Source organism: Botryllus schlosseri, chromosome 16 (assembly GCF_051294905.1).
Source record: "Botryllus schlosseri isolate E-star chromosome 16, Bs_hap1, whole genome shotgun sequence".
Taxonomy (NCBI): Eukaryota; Metazoa; Chordata; class Ascidiacea; order Stolidobranchia; family Styelidae; genus Botryllus; species Botryllus schlosseri.
Genome location: NC_137251.1, coordinates 1,239,686 through 1,256,720, shown reverse-complemented (window position 1 = coordinate 1,256,720; position 17,035 = coordinate 1,239,686). Strand labels below are relative to the sequence as shown.

At 41.1% G+C, this 17,035-nt stretch overlaps 2 protein-coding genes across 3 annotated transcripts in view; one reads left to right on the top strand and one right to left on the bottom strand.

Annotated features, from left to right (window-relative positions):
- Window positions 1-6,958, top strand: part of LOC145458457 (putative neutral ceramidase C) — a 42,761-nt gene extending 35,803 nt beyond the window's left edge. For both annotated transcript variants that reach the window (XM_080336830.1, XM_080336831.1), the window contains 9 exons: window positions 92-217; window positions 661-839; window positions 2,549-2,721; window positions 3,621-3,789; window positions 3,959-4,146; window positions 5,017-5,144; window positions 5,205-5,354; window positions 5,783-5,923; window positions 6,719-6,958. In XM_080336830.1, coding sequence (XP_080192956.1) covers window positions 92-217; window positions 661-839; window positions 2,549-2,721; window positions 3,621-3,789; window positions 3,959-4,146; window positions 5,017-5,144; window positions 5,205-5,354; window positions 5,783-5,923; window positions 6,719-6,806 — 1,342 coding nt within the window. In that variant the 3' untranslated portion in view covers window positions 6,807-6,958. The remainder of the gene's footprint in view (window positions 1-91; window positions 218-660; window positions 840-2,548; window positions 2,722-3,620; window positions 3,790-3,958; window positions 4,147-5,016; window positions 5,145-5,204; window positions 5,355-5,782; window positions 5,924-6,718) is intronic.
- Window positions 6,959-9,355: 2,397 nt separating this feature from the next.
- Window positions 9,356-15,223, bottom strand: LOC145458681 (protein NLRC5-like). Its single transcript, XM_080337128.1, has 7 exons — window positions 15,073-15,223; window positions 14,761-14,895; window positions 11,114-12,565; window positions 10,626-10,933; window positions 10,455-10,565; window positions 10,279-10,398; window positions 9,356-9,565 (listed from the first exon to the last, which is right to left on the bottom strand). Exons 1-7 carry the CDS (start codon window positions 15,146-15,148, stop codon window positions 9,356-9,358), a joined length of 2,412 nt encoding a protein of 803 aa, XP_080193254.1. The 5' UTR covers window positions 15,149-15,223.
- Window positions 15,224-17,035: the final 1,812 nt, after the last annotated feature.

Sequence of the window (17,035 nt, the reverse complement as noted above, 5' to 3'; positions counted from 1 at the left end):
CGTTTATGTAGATTGTAGTCTTACTAGGTACGTGTGTTGCAGTATGACAATCATTATTCGTTATGGCATAATTTTGTGTTGATTTTATCAGGCCAGGCAGCGAAAGACTTCAAGGCCCCGTGGGATTCGCGCATCAATACGTCGACATGACGCAAGAGGAAGTGACCCTCAGTGACGGTACAAAGGCGACGACGTGTAAGCCAGGAATGGGCTACAGGTACGAGGTCCGAGTCTCGTTTAATAACGGCTATGGCTGAGCGCAATGGTTTGAGTACTCGAATGGAAATCGAGTATCAATTCTGATGATCTGTGTCGAATTGGGAGAGATGATGTTTTTGAGTACTGAAATTACACGCTCCTTTACACTAAGAGTTAATTTATCAACGAGTATTATAGTTTCGATGCTATTGTCCATCTACGCAACACATGTTACTGGAAATGGCATGTGAAGTCGTGATCGACCCACAGCATTTCCAGAAAATTCAATGAAATAGGCGTGGTCGAAAAAATCCAAAATCATCTTTAATGTGATGTAGAACCGGCATTATAATCTTTGTGGTAGATATTTGAACTTTCCATATCTTTGATATTGTTATGATACCATAATACTCGATTTTTCCAAGCTCAATATATAACCTTATGACATCCATATCTGTACAGCTTTGCGGCCGGCACTACCGACGGACCCGGGGCGCTCAACTTCAAGCAGAGTATGACCCAGGGCACGCCGTTGTGGACTTTGGTGACCAAGATCATTGGTAAACTCGTTTGCAAGACCGAGCCGGACCAGGCCTATTTCGATTGCCACAAACCGAAGCCCGTGCTTCTGCCCACCGGCCGTGAGTACAAGTTTTTCTGTGTCATATATTTCGGGAGGTCCGCGGACATATGATTATGCGACATTCGTGGGTTAAAGTTAGGGTTAGTGTTGGGTTAGGATTAGGGTACTGGTTAATTTTGGTATTAGGTTTATATTAGGGTTAATTTTAGGGAATTTAAGTCACGTGCTAAGGTGTGACATACAGGGTTGTAACCAAGTCACAAGGCTCCGAGTCCTTTTCGATTCACCGCCGAGTCAAGTCCGAATTATAGTGTACACTGTTCAGTGTCGAGTTCAAGTCATGCTCAACCCACTTTTTTACAACAAAATTCATAATATACTCGTTTTGCCCACACCTCTTTTCGAGCACCAGTACCGATAGACAAAATACCAACAACATAAATTGACTCGAGTCAGCTCTATACTTCTTAACTCGGCTCAGTACAACTCTAGGTACAACTGTCATTTTTCATTGCGTCGCAGACTTTGGTCACTAGATAATTCTCGTTGACTAATTACACCAATTACAGCGAAATGCCGGTAAATTAATTTGAGAATTGTTTCTATGCCCTAATAGTAATTGTAATCTCTAATTCTGCTTTTCGTGAAAATGCTAAATGAGAATTGTATCGTGCGAAACTGTAAAGCAGGGCCGGCCAACCCGTGGCCCGCGTGAAGGTTTTGAGTGGACGGCGAGGTGATTTCCGAAATTTCTAATATCATCAAAAATGGATTGCACAGATTGTGAACTTGCAAGGCCAACCAAAAAATTGATTAGTCTGGCCGCAACACTTGAGATGTGATGACTAAAATATCAGTTCCGACGCATTGACAGATCCATCAGCGAGTCACATATTGGTATATCTTCGTACACTACAATAAAGAAGAATAATTTGCGATGGATTTATCAAAAGTAAAAATTTTCTACAAGCTTAGCGCAACATGTTGTCACTCGATTTCTTGTTTTTAATATTGTTGCCCTTTTGTGAAAATGGAAGAACACCTAATGTATCAGATTGAGTCTAACTATATTCGCGATTACGAGACAAAGTGTCGTTCAATATATGCGATCTTGCGTTTGCGCTCGCAGTAAGACCGTCGACTATGAAAACTATAGGCGCGAAAATGATCGACGCATGTTGGTCGCAGCTTTCGATATCGATAAGTCCATGCGCCGAATAACCCAGTCCTCGAAGACGTAGCCTAGCGATATACAGCAGGCACGAAATATAGTCATGTGACAATATTATTGACCTATGAACTTCAAAAAATTTTCGCGCTTCGCGCGGCTGGTGGCCCGCACAATATTTCGTTAATCGAATGTGGCTCTTTGGCTGAAAAGGTTGGCCAGCCCTGCTGTAAAGACATTTGCTATTCTCTTGCTTATTAGAATCAATTCTGATGAAAAGATAGGAAGGTGTCGAAACAACTTGGAGTAGCCTTTAAGATCAGACACTCACCTTACTTCGCCTAGGCTAAGGTGGTTGTCTGATCTTGTAGGCTACTACAAGTTGTTTCGACACCTTCCTATTTTTTCATTGTATCGCAGTTTTGTGATGTTTTGGAACGATGAAAATATTAGTAAACCTGATTGTTGTTGTTGTTGAGATTGATTTTTGCTAATTCAGTAACCTTAAATCTAATCCAATTTTGGAAAGATGAAAATTTCCTAGTTATCATGCTCAAATGTTTGGCGATCTGTGGGAATGATTCGATTCCTATCCGCAGACATGGACATCCCGTACGCGTGGCACCCGTCCGTGGTCGATGTGCAACTGCTACGAGTCGGACAGCTGGTCATAGCCGCCGTTCCCGGAGAGTTTACGACCATGGCAGGTAGAAGACTGAAGGACGCCGTCAAAGCCAAGGCGCAGCAACTCGGCATGCCTTCTGACACAAAGGTGAGGGGAAGTCCTGGCTGGACTACTTCTGCCGGATTTGCACAAACTCCCAATATAGTCAGTTGACGGTCGATCAACTACTGGTTGTTTTGAGTAGCCCTTGTTCTAGTTTCGCGTTTAGAAAAGTGAGTAATTCTAGTTTTAAATCTAGTTGCGCATTTTGAAAATTGAGCAGTTCTAGTTCTAGTTCTAACTGTGCATTTTGAAAAGTGATTAGTTCTAGTTCTGGTTGTAGTTGTGAATTTTGTAAAATGAGTAGTACTAGTTCTAGTTGTACAAGTGATTTACTCCATCGTGAACTGATTTTCATTTATTACGCAATTCTTGGTCGTGGTGCAAAAGACCAACAGGTGATAAGCGCCAAATCTTTCTTTTTAATAAACAACAACAAACAACAACAACAAGTGATTTGTGGTACAGAACTTCAGAATAACGCGAAACAATAACTTCATATTGTTAATTTATTCGCTAAAAGCTTTTCGACTAACTCTCATCAGTAGCGAACGTTAGTGATGGGGTGAATCAAATTCGAAATGTAAGAACTATTTTGTCTGTATGACGTAATAATAACAAAAACAAACAACTAGTAGACGGGCTATAGATACGGTAGTAACGGTACAAAACAAACGTTAGTTCTAGTTGTAGCTGCGCAATTTAAAAAGTGAGTAGTTCTATTTGCGAGATTTGAAAAGTGAGTATTTCTAGTTCTAGTTGAAGGTTTTGAAACTTGAGTAGTTCTATTTCCTAATGTAGTTACAGCTGCACATTTAAAAGATACTCTGTTGCCGAAGAACTATGCGTGTTCTGTTGTGTCTTCGAAATAGTTATTTCTACTTGCAATTGAGTAGAAGTTATTACGCCAACAATGCTAACTATACTTTGACCGCCTCTTTTCGTAGGTGGTGATCGCGGGCCTGTCTAACGTATACACGCACTACATCGCTACATTCGAGGAGTTTCAGGCTCAAAGATACGAGGGCGCGTCTACCATATTTGGCCCGCACTCGCACGCGGCTTACGTCAGCAGATTCTCAAACTTGGTCGGAAACTTGGTCAACGGAACGCCAGGTTCGTACGGCGATAGGTCAGGGATTTTACAAGCATCGCATTGTCATCTAAAATTCTAGATCTAAAATTTCGGAACCCGAATTCATCCTACTCTGCACTGTATACGAAAACAAATTTTGATAATCCAATAACTTGATTGCCTATGGTAACAAATTTACAATGCGTTCAGCTGACCCCGGCCCCACCCCGGACAACATCCTCCAAAAGCAGATCGAACTCCTACCACACCCCAGACCGGACCGACTCCCGGCAGGCAAAAACTATGGGGACGTCATGGTGGACGCCAAAGAGTCTTACAAGACAGGAAGTGGTGTCACCGTCAAGTTTTACGGGTCGAACCCTCGCCATAATATGAAGGTCGGTGGGTGATTTGTGAAGTGATATTGTGAGTGACTGGGATATTAGATAATGGTCTCATTTTAATTCAAATGTCATTTATCCTGAAAATGATCCAGGAAAATTGTACAGTGCGAAACGAGCCAAGCTCAGTGTACAGACATTTGCCGTTCTTGTGCCTCTGAGAACGAATAATTGATACGAGCTGAATTTGATATTTATTTATTTATTTATTTCGGATTCGAAATTGAATTCATTTTCAAATTTTTGCAAATTCAGTCATTCTAATGCTAGTGTAATTAGGAAAAATATATGCCTGTCATTCTAATTCTAATCTAATTTGAACAAAAGAAAACTGTAGCCGTAATTTTAACTGTAATCTAATTTGGAAAAAAATACTGGCTATTCTGTAACTTTAACTGGAATCTAATTTTGAAAAAATACTTGGTATTCTGTCATTTTAACTGTAATCTAATTTTGAGAAAAATACTTGGTATTCTGTCATTTTAACTATAATCAAATTTGGAAAAAAATACTGGGTACTCTGTAATTTTAACTGCAATCTAATATGGATCTAAAACTGTGTAGCTGTAATTGTAATTTTAATCTAATTTGGAAAAAATACTGTATAGCTGTAAACCTGTAATTTTAACGCTAATCTAATTTCGAAAATACTGTGTAGCTATAATTCTAATTCTAATCTGCTTTGGAAAAAATACTGTATATCTGTAATTCTAACTCTAATATAATTTGGAAAATTACTGTGTATCTATAGTTCTAATTCTAATCTAATTTGGAAAAAATGGCTAGCTGTACTTCCAACTCTACTCTAATTCGGAAAGGTCGAACATTTTTTTTATCTGCCCAGCTAGACCTCATTTCTTTTTCCAGCTCGGAAAGACTTACCTCGAAGTCCAGCGTCTGGACTCCGACAAGGGCGGCTGGCAGGTGGAATTCACGGACGCGGACTGGGAGACGAAATTCCGCTGGCGCAGACTCGACAACGCTAACGTCTCGAGGTGAGCAAATGGCGCTTGTGTAAGGTAGTTACGGAAGCCGTAAAGAGACATGCTTCACAGGCCTGAGCTCACCGTGATCGACGGGATTTTCAACTTGATCGCGGACGCCACCGGGTATAGAATCAATCTGGAGCGCTTGGAGGCTCTCGTGAATAACGGGCAATTTTCGGACCACGATCTCGATCAAGAGCACGGATTTGACAATTCCAAGTGAGATATAATCAACAGAATTTATAATAAATCAGATTTGTACAAATTACTGGATTTTCATACCGCGCAACTAGAAGTACGGTAGAACTAGAACTATATACTCTCTTTAGACTTACTCTTACTTTTCAAAACTCGCAACTGTAACACTACTCGCTTGTCATAATACGCGATTAGAGCTAGAACTACTCACGTCTACAAACTCGCAACTAGAACTACACACTTTTCAAAATTCGCAACCTTAACAAGAGCTATAACTGGAAGTAGTAGGCTAAAGCTGTAAAATATCAAATGATAAGTTCACCGACAGTGCAAAATCTACGATGCAAACGGTGCAGCGGTGAAAAAAATTTTGACCCAACGCTTCAATTTTGACACGTCAAAAAAAAATCGCCCTACTGATAATGTTATCAATAAATTAATGTGTGCAGCCTCGTCAAGAAACTGACCAGCAAAGGAATTTTGAGTATGTCTGAAAACGAACAGACGGGTTCCAGTTACCCGACCACGGACGAGAGCCACGTGACAATCGAATGGGACATTCCGGCCAATCAGGCGGCGGGGACGTACAGGTTTGATTTGCAAAATGCCGTCTTTGGAGCAGAATTGGACAGCCACATAATTCCAGTTGGATTCCAGTTAGATTAATTAGAGAGAATTGGTGACAATATAATTTTAATCCAATTTGTGTAATGTTTCTATGTTCTCGTTTTAATTCTGATCGAATTTCTGCTTCTCCTGAAAATGATACAGGATACTTGTATCGTGCGAAACCAGCCAAGTTTGCTGTATAGAGAATGGCCGTTCTCGTGCTTATGAGAACGATCTCTGATTGGTTATAACGGAATTTATTCCATTTCCAAGTTTTCGCGAGATTAGTAATTCTAATTCTAATCTAATTTGAAAAAAAAGCAAAACGTGAAGCTATAATTCTAATTACAATATAGCTTGGTAATATTTGTGCGACAATTATTGAAATTGCAAGGTAATTTGTGAAAAAAAGTTGTAACTATAATTGTAATTCTAATGCAACTTGGTAAAATTGTGTTATTTCAATTCCGATGTAATTTGGGAAGAACTGTGTAGCTATTAATGTAAATGCAATGTAATTAGTGAAAAAAAAATAATTATAATTTCAATTCTAATGTGATTTGGTTAGCTTTGTGTTATTGTTTTCTAGTTCTACTGTATTTTGAAAAATATGTGTGGCTATTATTATAATTCTAATGTAATATAGGAAAAACTGTAGCTTTAACGTAATACTAATACAATTTCGAAAAAAAATCTGTGCAGCTACAATTCAAATTGTAATATAATTTAAAAAGGCAGAATATTCTCTAGCATTCCCTTTTACAAACTTCTTTCAGAATCGTGTACTTCGGGGACCATCTCGCGGAGGTCGGCGAGGTCACCTCGTTTCAAGGCATGACAAGGGAATTTCAAGTTCGGACCTAGCCTCTAAAATATTTTTGATTTCGTTGTTTTCGATCGGATGCAGTTCCTCACCTTTCATTTCAATTCTATTCCGAGAACCTAGCGTATTGTTCGCAGCATTTTTTTTTCATAATCGACACCATTTTGTTAATAAAGAGAATAATATCAAGCTCTTCTGTAGTTGGTTGCATAGCACTGCGTTCACCCCGTCCAGCAACATCGAAATGTCGTGGCTCTGATTATTTGGTGGTGGACGAGTCTCACACACTACATTGGGGTTGTCGAGTGGGCCTGAGCACAATGATTTGGTTCTGACCAGTTTTTGGGTACCTGTGCTGAAATTATACGGCTATTAATCAATCAACAAGAATAATAGTTTCGACACCGTTTCACACTGAAACCTCGATTGGTTGTGTCGCATCATACGAAACATGTAATACAACGCTAACATAATAATTATACACATAACTTTTTTACGGATAGATACGCAACAGCCGTCGTCACGCATGCTTGCCCGGAGTAAATCACTGCTGAGCAATCTGAACGCAACGTAATTGCTAATCCCATAGCTGACGACCCGAGCGCTTAAATTATGTAAAGTTGATCTTATTTGAAATCTACTGTTGCGCTGATTCTGAAAATATACATTAAAATTTCATCAAGGAAGTGGAACCACGCCGAAATAGCCTTCAAAATCTGAAAATCGGCATTGTTCCAAACAATTGCAGCGACGCAACACAACGAACATAACAATGGCCCTTACGTGCTTGTGATTGTTCGGAACAACGCCGATTTTCAGACTTTGAGGTGTATTTCGAGGGGGTTCTGTTGCCCTGATCAGGTTTTAATGTAATTTTTTGAAATCAGTGCGACAGTAGCTTTCAAATAAGATCAACTTTATTCCCTTTGAACGATCGAGTCGTCACCTGTGGGATTAGTAATTATGTTGCGTTCAGATTGCTCAGCAGTGATTTACTCCGGGCAAGCAAGCGTGATTGATCAGATAGAAGCAGACATGGCGGCGCCTGTATGACAATGCTGTTCTCAAAGCCACATTGTCTGCGTCATTATCGGCGAGAAATGGCTTTGAAGTGACATTACTGTCGTTAAAATGTATTCAATAAATGCGATTTATTCCTTGTATATGTGGAATGTGGATAAATGGGCGAATATTGTATCGATTCAGCAATCCGGCCCGCCAAGTACTTAATTTTCCTCTATCCGGCCCGCCGACTCGAGAAGTTGCCCGCCCCTGGCCTAGCAGGATAGCCGCGGATACTAGTTTTCGAGTCTTTGTTGTGACCCGGCCGGAGATCGAACCCACGACACAAAGACACAAACCATTTCTCGTGAGATTGCAAAGTCATTAGTTGGTGAAGTCTTTTGCAGCTCCTAATAATACGAAATATTTCAATTTGCGATCTATCGGGTGTGGTAATGCAATGTAATTCCATGTTAACAAAATGCACACAGATCATTACAAAAGCTATTAAGTTCAATGTCAACAACGTTTGGCGTGAAGGGGATCTTCGATATTTTTAATGCTGGATGAGTCCAGAGTTCAACATCAACATGAGAATACGACACGAGCACATTTCAATCTAACGGCTGAATAGGGATACATCCTCATAAGAACTCTCTAGCTTGGGGTGTATGTATTCTACGATGAATTTAGCACACCGAAAATGTTTCTTCATTACGACTGACGTATTCGCGCACTTTCAAGCATGCATTGTATATTGCAACAACTTATTATGGTTTGTGTCTCTGTAAGTAGAACTCAGACGAGTAGATGTCCTTGCGTATAGGCTGTAACTGTCTGGTACTTAGCTGAGAGAATGTCCTGCGTTGTATTCGTGAATTCTTCGTACGGAAATATTGTTCATACACAGTTTATTATCAACGTATTGCAGTAGGTAGTCTCATCTCGAATTTACTATTGCACGAGTTTATAAATACTCGACATAATCGCAATAGGAAGTTTACGTCATGTGCTTATATGGCGTGAAAATATACTGTTGTGACACGCCCTATACACGCCTACATCATCCCTTGCTTGAGGGAGCGTACATGCAATGAAGCGGAAGGAATAGAAAATGTATAGGTGTAAACAACAGCAAGTCATTTAGCCAATCAATACCACATACTAAACAAGTCCAATTACTAAGACAACGAGAGAGAGATGAACAAGGTTTTCTACAGCTTTTCTAATATACAAGTTAGCTTATCAGATTACAATACAATCCAGATTAACTGAACAAGAAATAGTAACCAACACTACACAAAATCCAGATTAACATACTAGAAATGGGTAGCCTAACCACTAACTACATTTAGCCTAACACAAAAAAAAACAAATGCACAATACATCCCAGTAGGCTCTGCTCAAGTGCAATACACCAGCCAAGTCTGAGAGGCTATCCAACTTGAACAGCAGTCCATGGCCACTCTTATGTACAATGTGGCGGTAACATACAACAATTGTACTTCGCAAGTACAATTTAGATCGGATAGGATCGACGTCTATCACAATCAAAACGCGTTCGCGAGGTGTTCTTCAGCGTCACTCCTTAGTGGCAGGGCGATTGCCTGAAGATCGGTGTGTCAGGACTTACTACGGCTGGGGAATTCTTCTTTGCAAGCGGCACTTTTGGCGAAACCGCTGTTGAATCGTGACGGGTCGGAACGGCCTCAGGCTCTCGATCATGTACCATTGAGGTAGGAACGATTTGATCACCCCGGTTGGCGTCCGGCCGGCGGAGATGGTAGGGAGAGCTGAGCTTCATCGGTCAGGTCGGCTATGGGTTCTTCATATTGTAAAAGCGGCTGCTCGGTTCCAATGGCGACTGTGTGACGTCTAGTTCTTTCGTCAGAGTCATTCCCGTCAGGTTATCTCCCAGAATTGTTCTCGCCCGAATCGATCGATCGCAATTCAATGTTTTGATCGGAGTGGCTGCCACGCGCCACGGTCGGAGTCGAATTGTCTGAAATAAACTCCACAACGGCAATACGTAATGACGTCATTAGGTTGACTTGTATATTAGAAAATCAGGTATAAAAACCTTACTAGTGCAACGCCACTTAAGTAATCAAATATTAGGCTCAATTCCTTGTCATTGTTTAGATATTCCGTGTAACTCTGTACAGCCACTGCAAGGGTCGTTCTATGATTGGCTAGACACTTGCATCCACCTATTCAAACGCCTTCTATTAAGGACGGTGGAGATCCCTGATCTATAGGACCCTTTCCGTATTTTTATTGGACTCAATATCTTAAATTGATGTTGTGATTTCATGACCGAGTGGCAAAAAGTTCCTTGAGTAATCCTACTGGAACCGTATGAACTATACTTTACGGATCGTTCGTGGATCACATAGTTCCTCGAAAAATCCAATTGCGTGATCGGTAAGATTGTACGTGAGGGATAAAGTGGAATCCTATGAAGAGAAAATGTCAGTTTCGTCACAATCCATCCGACAGGACCAAACTTACCTTGGTGTTGAAGCGGCCCACGGCGACGTCACCGGCACCGACTATGCTGCTGCAACAGATTATGACGATTATGTCACATGTCGCTGCCTCGGCCAATAGGAAACGGGACTCCGTGAGTCTCTGAACATTGTTCATAAGTTTGGGCGCAAGTTGGGGCATCGCCACGCCTCACTGACCACTTTTGTCCAATGCAGGTTACCAGACCACGCTCCGACCCGCGGGTGTCCGAGGACGGTGCGGAAAGCACGAACAGAGAGCTTGTTGCCACGCAAACACACTCGCCGCACCTGGAACGGTTACGACGTTGCCCATCTGTAAGTGCGTGACGTAACAAATAGGCGACTCACGTGAACTGGGCTCTTGAGACATCTCGTTATGACGGCCAACATCCCGTCGTCGAGATGACAGTTGTCTAAACGCAACGTCTTGAGTCCTTGACTCCTCGCAACGAGCGTACCAACGACGTGGGCTTCGTCGCGACTCAAAGGAATGTCAGTTACGTCAATGTAGTTAAGGCTTTGCATGAGGAAGTCGTCGTCTGATTCGTAGATCACCGTGTAAAACTCCATTCGGATACGGGACGACGTCTTCCGTTTCGCGAGCTGCAAGCAAATCGATCGACCAAAAACCAGCTGTTTTTCCCTTTGATCCGGGACTGTGACGAAGCAAGGGGAGTTGTCGACGCTTGCGTCATATTTTTCAACAATGCACCTTTTTTACAGATGCGTCTAACCATTTTTCTAATCTCTCTCTCTCAATGTATAGATCTATATATAAATTTTTCATGAGATATAAACATGACGCAATATGGAGGCTCAATTTAACAATAACTCACTTTTATCCGTTGATTTTTCGTGGACGAGTCCGGAAACAAATCTGCGTACGACCGACCATCGATTTTCGTGGAGATGTTTTCCGTCGAATCGAGAGAATTCTTCAGCTGTCATATGAGCTATGAAGCTTGCTGCAAGGAACTCTTGTATGCTTTGATGACAGAAGAAGAAGACAAAGTCACCCTCCATTAAATGTCGACTGAGCAGATTGTTGCCGGGAACCTTCATAATCAAGTCCTGAACCTCTTCGGTAGACAAACCTAACTTTTGCAAATCCTCCTGATAAAATACGACTCGCCCTTCTTCCATTCCTCGAAAAGCCATTTCCTTCAATTTTGATAATATTTTGTCTATTTTGTCACGCTGTCGGATGTTTTCGACGTATCGAAGAGCGGAAATGATTCTTCTGTACAGTTCGGTAACTGTAGTCGGCGGAGGTTTCGTCGGATCTCTCGCCATTACAACTGCTGTTAAAATGAGGAACACGGGAACTGACACCAAATTGAGTAGCCTGGGCGACATACTACGAATATTTTCCCAGGCTTCAGCACCACCTTCTCCGATTAAAAACACGAAAAGTTTTTCTGCGTCATTTGGCGTCAATCCTGAGAGAGTAATGATGTCGCTAGGTCGCGCCTCCGCAGGTAACTCTGACACTCTAAATTCGCGTGATGCCAAGACTATTTTCGCCTGGGGAAGCAGATTACCCGAGAGTATGTTGTACATGATCGTTGCTGTATCGGTATGGGAGAATGGATTAATTTTATCGTAATTTGTACCATCGCCTATCTTCCACGTAGCCTGATCCAGACCGTCGAAATATAAAACTGCATTCGTTTGGTTTTCCAGCAACCACCGGTAAGCACGTCTCTCATCGAAATCATTTTCGAAAAGTCCCCCGAAGAGAAATGTAGATGCTGTCACATCACCAGCGTACTTGATGGTTTTCAATTCGATAAAATGTATTATTTTCGAGGCTTCTTGATTGGAGCCTTGTGTTAGGGAGGTTGTTGCATCGAGTGATTTTCTCGCTAATCTACGCATGAGAGTGGTTTTACCCGATCCCGCAGACGCGACAATGCCTATGACCGAATGTTCGTCTGGGTGTGAGGAATTAGTTTCTCCAGTAATTGACATTATAAGCTGATCGAACGGCAAGGTATCCTCATCTTGCTCTTTGTGTCCGTGAAAGCCTATTTCTTTTCTCAATTGAGTTGCCAATACCTTCGTCCGTTTTATACCTAGCCATGACCACTTCTTCATCCTTACTTCCATGTCTTTGACGTCTTTGTAATTTCCTTTGAAGTAATCATTAACTTTAACCTTTCTCATCCGAGGGTTAACTTGGAAGTCCGGTCGGTGCAGACTCTCAGTCTTGAAATCATCAAGAATTTTGTCGGCAGTTTTCTGTCGTGTGTTGGTGTTGACGATGTTTACTAGTGCCCAACACTCCTCTACAAAACAGAGATTACTAGGAGTTATTATTATATCATTACGACTCCGTAATTACACCTCTGGTTAGATTCTCGCTGAATGTATTGCAAAAACCGATCCTATGGTAAAAACACCCGGTAAATGGATACGGATGCTGTATAATGGGTTGGTTAACTTCCGGCCAAATATGTATGTGGATGACTCATGGGACTATCCGGATAACCTCTCTTTTAACGTTACCTTTTGATAGATGTGATTGGATTTAAAATAATACAAATATCCAAATCCGCAACCTCTTATGAATTATGTCATTAAAATGGAAGTTATTAGAAATTCATTGTCCAACGTTAATTCTAAATCCGAAGATCAAAATGTTGTGAATCTGAATCCGGGTAATTCTTCAAATCCATTTTTATGCAAATAATAATCGGGTATGAGTATAAGTATCTTGGACTAGTAATATTGTTATGTTTCTATTCAGAGTAACAGTGTAAATACACGCATAACCCGGAGCATCTTGCCCCTAAGTAAAAGAACGCGATTGAAGTAAACTTATGAAACTTCAGTAATAAAGGCTAATTGTTATTCCCTATGCAATACATGAACAGGTAGAAATGATTGAAAATGAAGAATCGAAATTATGAAAATTGTGCTGTGATTTTTTAGTATAGTATGCAATAACATGTGGGTCAATTCTTGTGTTCCATTGTCTCGTCCTTTACATTAGTAGTATATATGCTCGCTCAACCATTGCCTGGGGCTATTATGGGCCCGCTCGACCGGTGCCGCGAAACTCGTGTTGAGCCGGTGACCCTTTTGACCAGTGGTTCCCAAACTTTTTCGGTGTGAGGGCCAAATTTAGAATTTCAGAGTACGGTCGGGGCCGCACGAATACTACGGCTATGAAACAAACCCAAACAGTCATCATGGCTATTTCGGAGTAGTTTTATTGCCCTATTGAGATTTCAAAACTGTGCACTGTTTACCGCTACTTATCTGCTGCATTGGGTGTCCGTTGAGTGAATATGCTTTTCTCGCCTACACGCGCGAAGCGCGATAAATTTCTTTAGTTTCACGACTGAATAGGTCAATATGATCGGGAATTGCATGTATTGCTATCAATTTTCATCCTGTCTCTGTTCACGTAATCTATTTTACCGGTAGAGCTGAGTGAGGTGTGTTTGAAAAGGTATAGGCCCCCTCAATAGTAATTAAACATCTCCGGGGTATACCCGTTGGCAGGAACGTAACAGCACTTCGTCAGGACCCCGGGCTCCCATAGGGTGATAAACTGACCCCACATCACGTTGTTCGCTTTTGCCACGAAATTAAAGTTGTACTGTTTAGTCACTTTAGTGGGAAAGCCCGACGCGCGAATATTTCGATAATTCATGATAAAATCGGTGAATAAGATCGGGAATTGCATGGTTGTTAAACCTATATGTATTTTGTATGTATAACGAAGTTTTTGGTATTTCGAAGTATTTGGTCAGCATAAAAGCAGTCTTTACGACCAAGGCTTTCTAGCTGCCGATCGTTCTGACACACTTCTTGGAGTCACATGTTACATGGCCTAAAACTGTATATGTCTTGGTGCGTTGTGGTGCGGTCATGGCCAACGCTGATATGCCCATTTCTATAAATCTTGCGTATTTTTTCTTGGGGAAGAGTACCCAATAATCAAGATATATGGCTAATTGAACTCGCGCAAAGCGCGAAAATTTTTTGACAAAGTTGCATAAATTTTCAAAAAATACTCACGAAAGCATTTTGGGCCCTATTCCAGTTAGACCCCTTCACTTGGGGGTTTGGGGTGCAGCAGTTACGGCCCTGACTATACGACTACCAATTATGCTGCTTTTAGCTGGCTAAGCAGTATGCATCTCGGCGTATTCAACCGTGAGTCACGTGTTGCACATCTAGTTATCATAGGGTACCGAGGCAATCTTAGCCCACCCGCTCGACATTCAACCGCGTGCTCAAGGAAAAGCAGGTACTTTGTCTCAAAGCTCATCCAGACTACACTGATGGGTTTCGTTGCGTATAATTAAGTATTAACGTGCTGCTACCCCATAACACTAATTCATTTATCATAACTAGCAGGCCCTAACATATTTTATTACACACTCTGCTCGTCATTGAAGACGTGCCTCGAAGTAGACCATTCACCTCTATTGGGACACTGTAATAAATGAAAAAAAAACATTGGACTCACCCTGACTCGGGGGACTTGCTTCTCCTTCAGTACGGGTAGTGTTGTAGACATTGATCTGATTTCCGGCCACAGCGTTAATAGCGCAATTTGTAAAATTTTGATTGACATTTTCACCTTCAGCCAAAGTTGCAGATCCTAAGATACAAGTGTAGGTGTAAGTGTACTGCGTGTCAGGTTCCATACATAGTTTCATCACAAAATATCTTGGAACGAGCAAAATATGCAGTATTTAAATAACCACTATTTATATGGATAATAATATTTTGAATTTCAAGTAATAATCTACGCTCCAATACACCAGGCGTTACTTACCGCTTGTTCCCGGTGATAATGATGTAATCATGACATCAGCGACACCATAATTGTGATCTCGACCCCCTTCTGCCATGGTATTGATCAAGTGGTACTAATTAATTATCTATCGTAGTGCTTTTCAACCATTTTGAGCTTCATTCGGACTTTTGTTGTAAAATAATTTCATTCGCACAAACCATAATCGAAAAACTATTTCACTAAAACCCTTGTCAGTCAAACAAGTTGTTCGATTTTGTACAAGAAAGTCTACTAGTGCTGGGATGGCCAGGTCTTAAAATCTGTTCTGCACTGCTATCCAAAATAAGCGTATCTTACGCGATTGGAACATGCTTGCTGGCAGAAATCGTTTTTGAGAGCTGACACAAAGGTCCCGGAGGCTGCAAGTTTGTCGAAAGGGTGAAAAACACGCATGTTTGTGTTGAGGTCTTTGCCTTCTGTCTTTTGGAACATAAGGTGCAAAACGACCAATGAGAGTAGGCACATTGGAGATCGCTACTTCATAATACGTTCCTCCAACTTCTGTCTCGCGAGTATATGAGAAGAGCACATAAACTCGCGATACTGTATGTATTCTCCTCTTTGGCTCAATCTAACTCGAGAATTCATAACCGTTTAATAATTATAGAGAAGCTTTTACACTACCCCTAATCTCAGTTTTGTAGCATCTAGCGACTCGAGGCGTGGTCAAAGTGGCTTCTGACAGACAGCACCCCAGCAGAGAATGCCATACTCAACCCTAAGATTTTTGCGTGCGCTTGGCACTTCCAGATATATGAAATGAATACTATACAATTTGAGCCATACTTTCTCTCGGTCAGAAGTCGCAAGATTGCTTTTTCTCATCACAATCGGACTCCATATAATGACACAAATTTGTGAATGAATGTTTCTTGCTAATAGGTTTTATCGAAAAAGCCGTTATCATACACAATCGCCGGGGTTTGTAAATGAGGAGTCAGCAATATTCATGTTCATTCTTTAGAAATAGAATATACAATTGAATGACAGTCACAAGTTGGTAGATAATTTGAAAGAGCATTATAGCATTGTATATAAACAACTGTATCACAAGATATATCGATAGAAATACAATAGAGCAGCATGCATTAACGCTCCATTCATTTGACTATTCGATTCAACGAAGTGAGCTGAATGCCTCTGAGAAAATACATTTGTGAAGTGATTCGCTTCTATTGTTCGGATTTGTGATCCAACCGAATTTGTCAGGTACGAAGAATTTGTGCCGTCATTTGAATTAGTTTGAAATTTTTCGTTTTTAGCGAAATTTTGCGTGAAAAGATACGTCAACGGCAAATGGATCACAAAGGGAGATTACTGAGTCGTTATGCAAGTGGTTCTACGTTACTACTGTACGTTCTATTCTGTGCATGTCTTTTGAATGGTCCGGAAAGGATGTCGACGATGCAGAAGGTGAAAAGAAGAAGAAACGCACTGCAGATAAGAAATGGACTGTGAGTAGGATTTAGAAAATTTTCAAAACTCGTTTTAAGAGGAACGAAAGTTGTAGTTTAGTAAAAGGTTTGAGCCATAACCTCAAACGTGCTCGGATGTGAGAATTGTGAAAATTTTATTCCGATTCAGATTTTACAGCGACGAAAACACGGAAACGTTGATTTCTACCGAGGTTGTGATGATTGCGCGAACGGATTCGGAACTCGTGCTGGAAATTTCTATTACACACCAATTCTACACTGTAAAAACTGGACCCGCCTTTAAAGGTGGATACAAAATCCGTAGACTGGTTTATCCGGATGTGGCCACAGCCGTGCGCTTCGGCGCGGTGGGCGTCGTGTGCGCACTGAGCAGCCCCAGGGTTACATTCCGTACTAGATATACCACTTTGATAGCGGGATTTGGTATATATATTGGAGTAATTACGCTATCAAGGTATAATTGCCACTTACTACCCACCTTGCATATCACAGATCAATATATACTC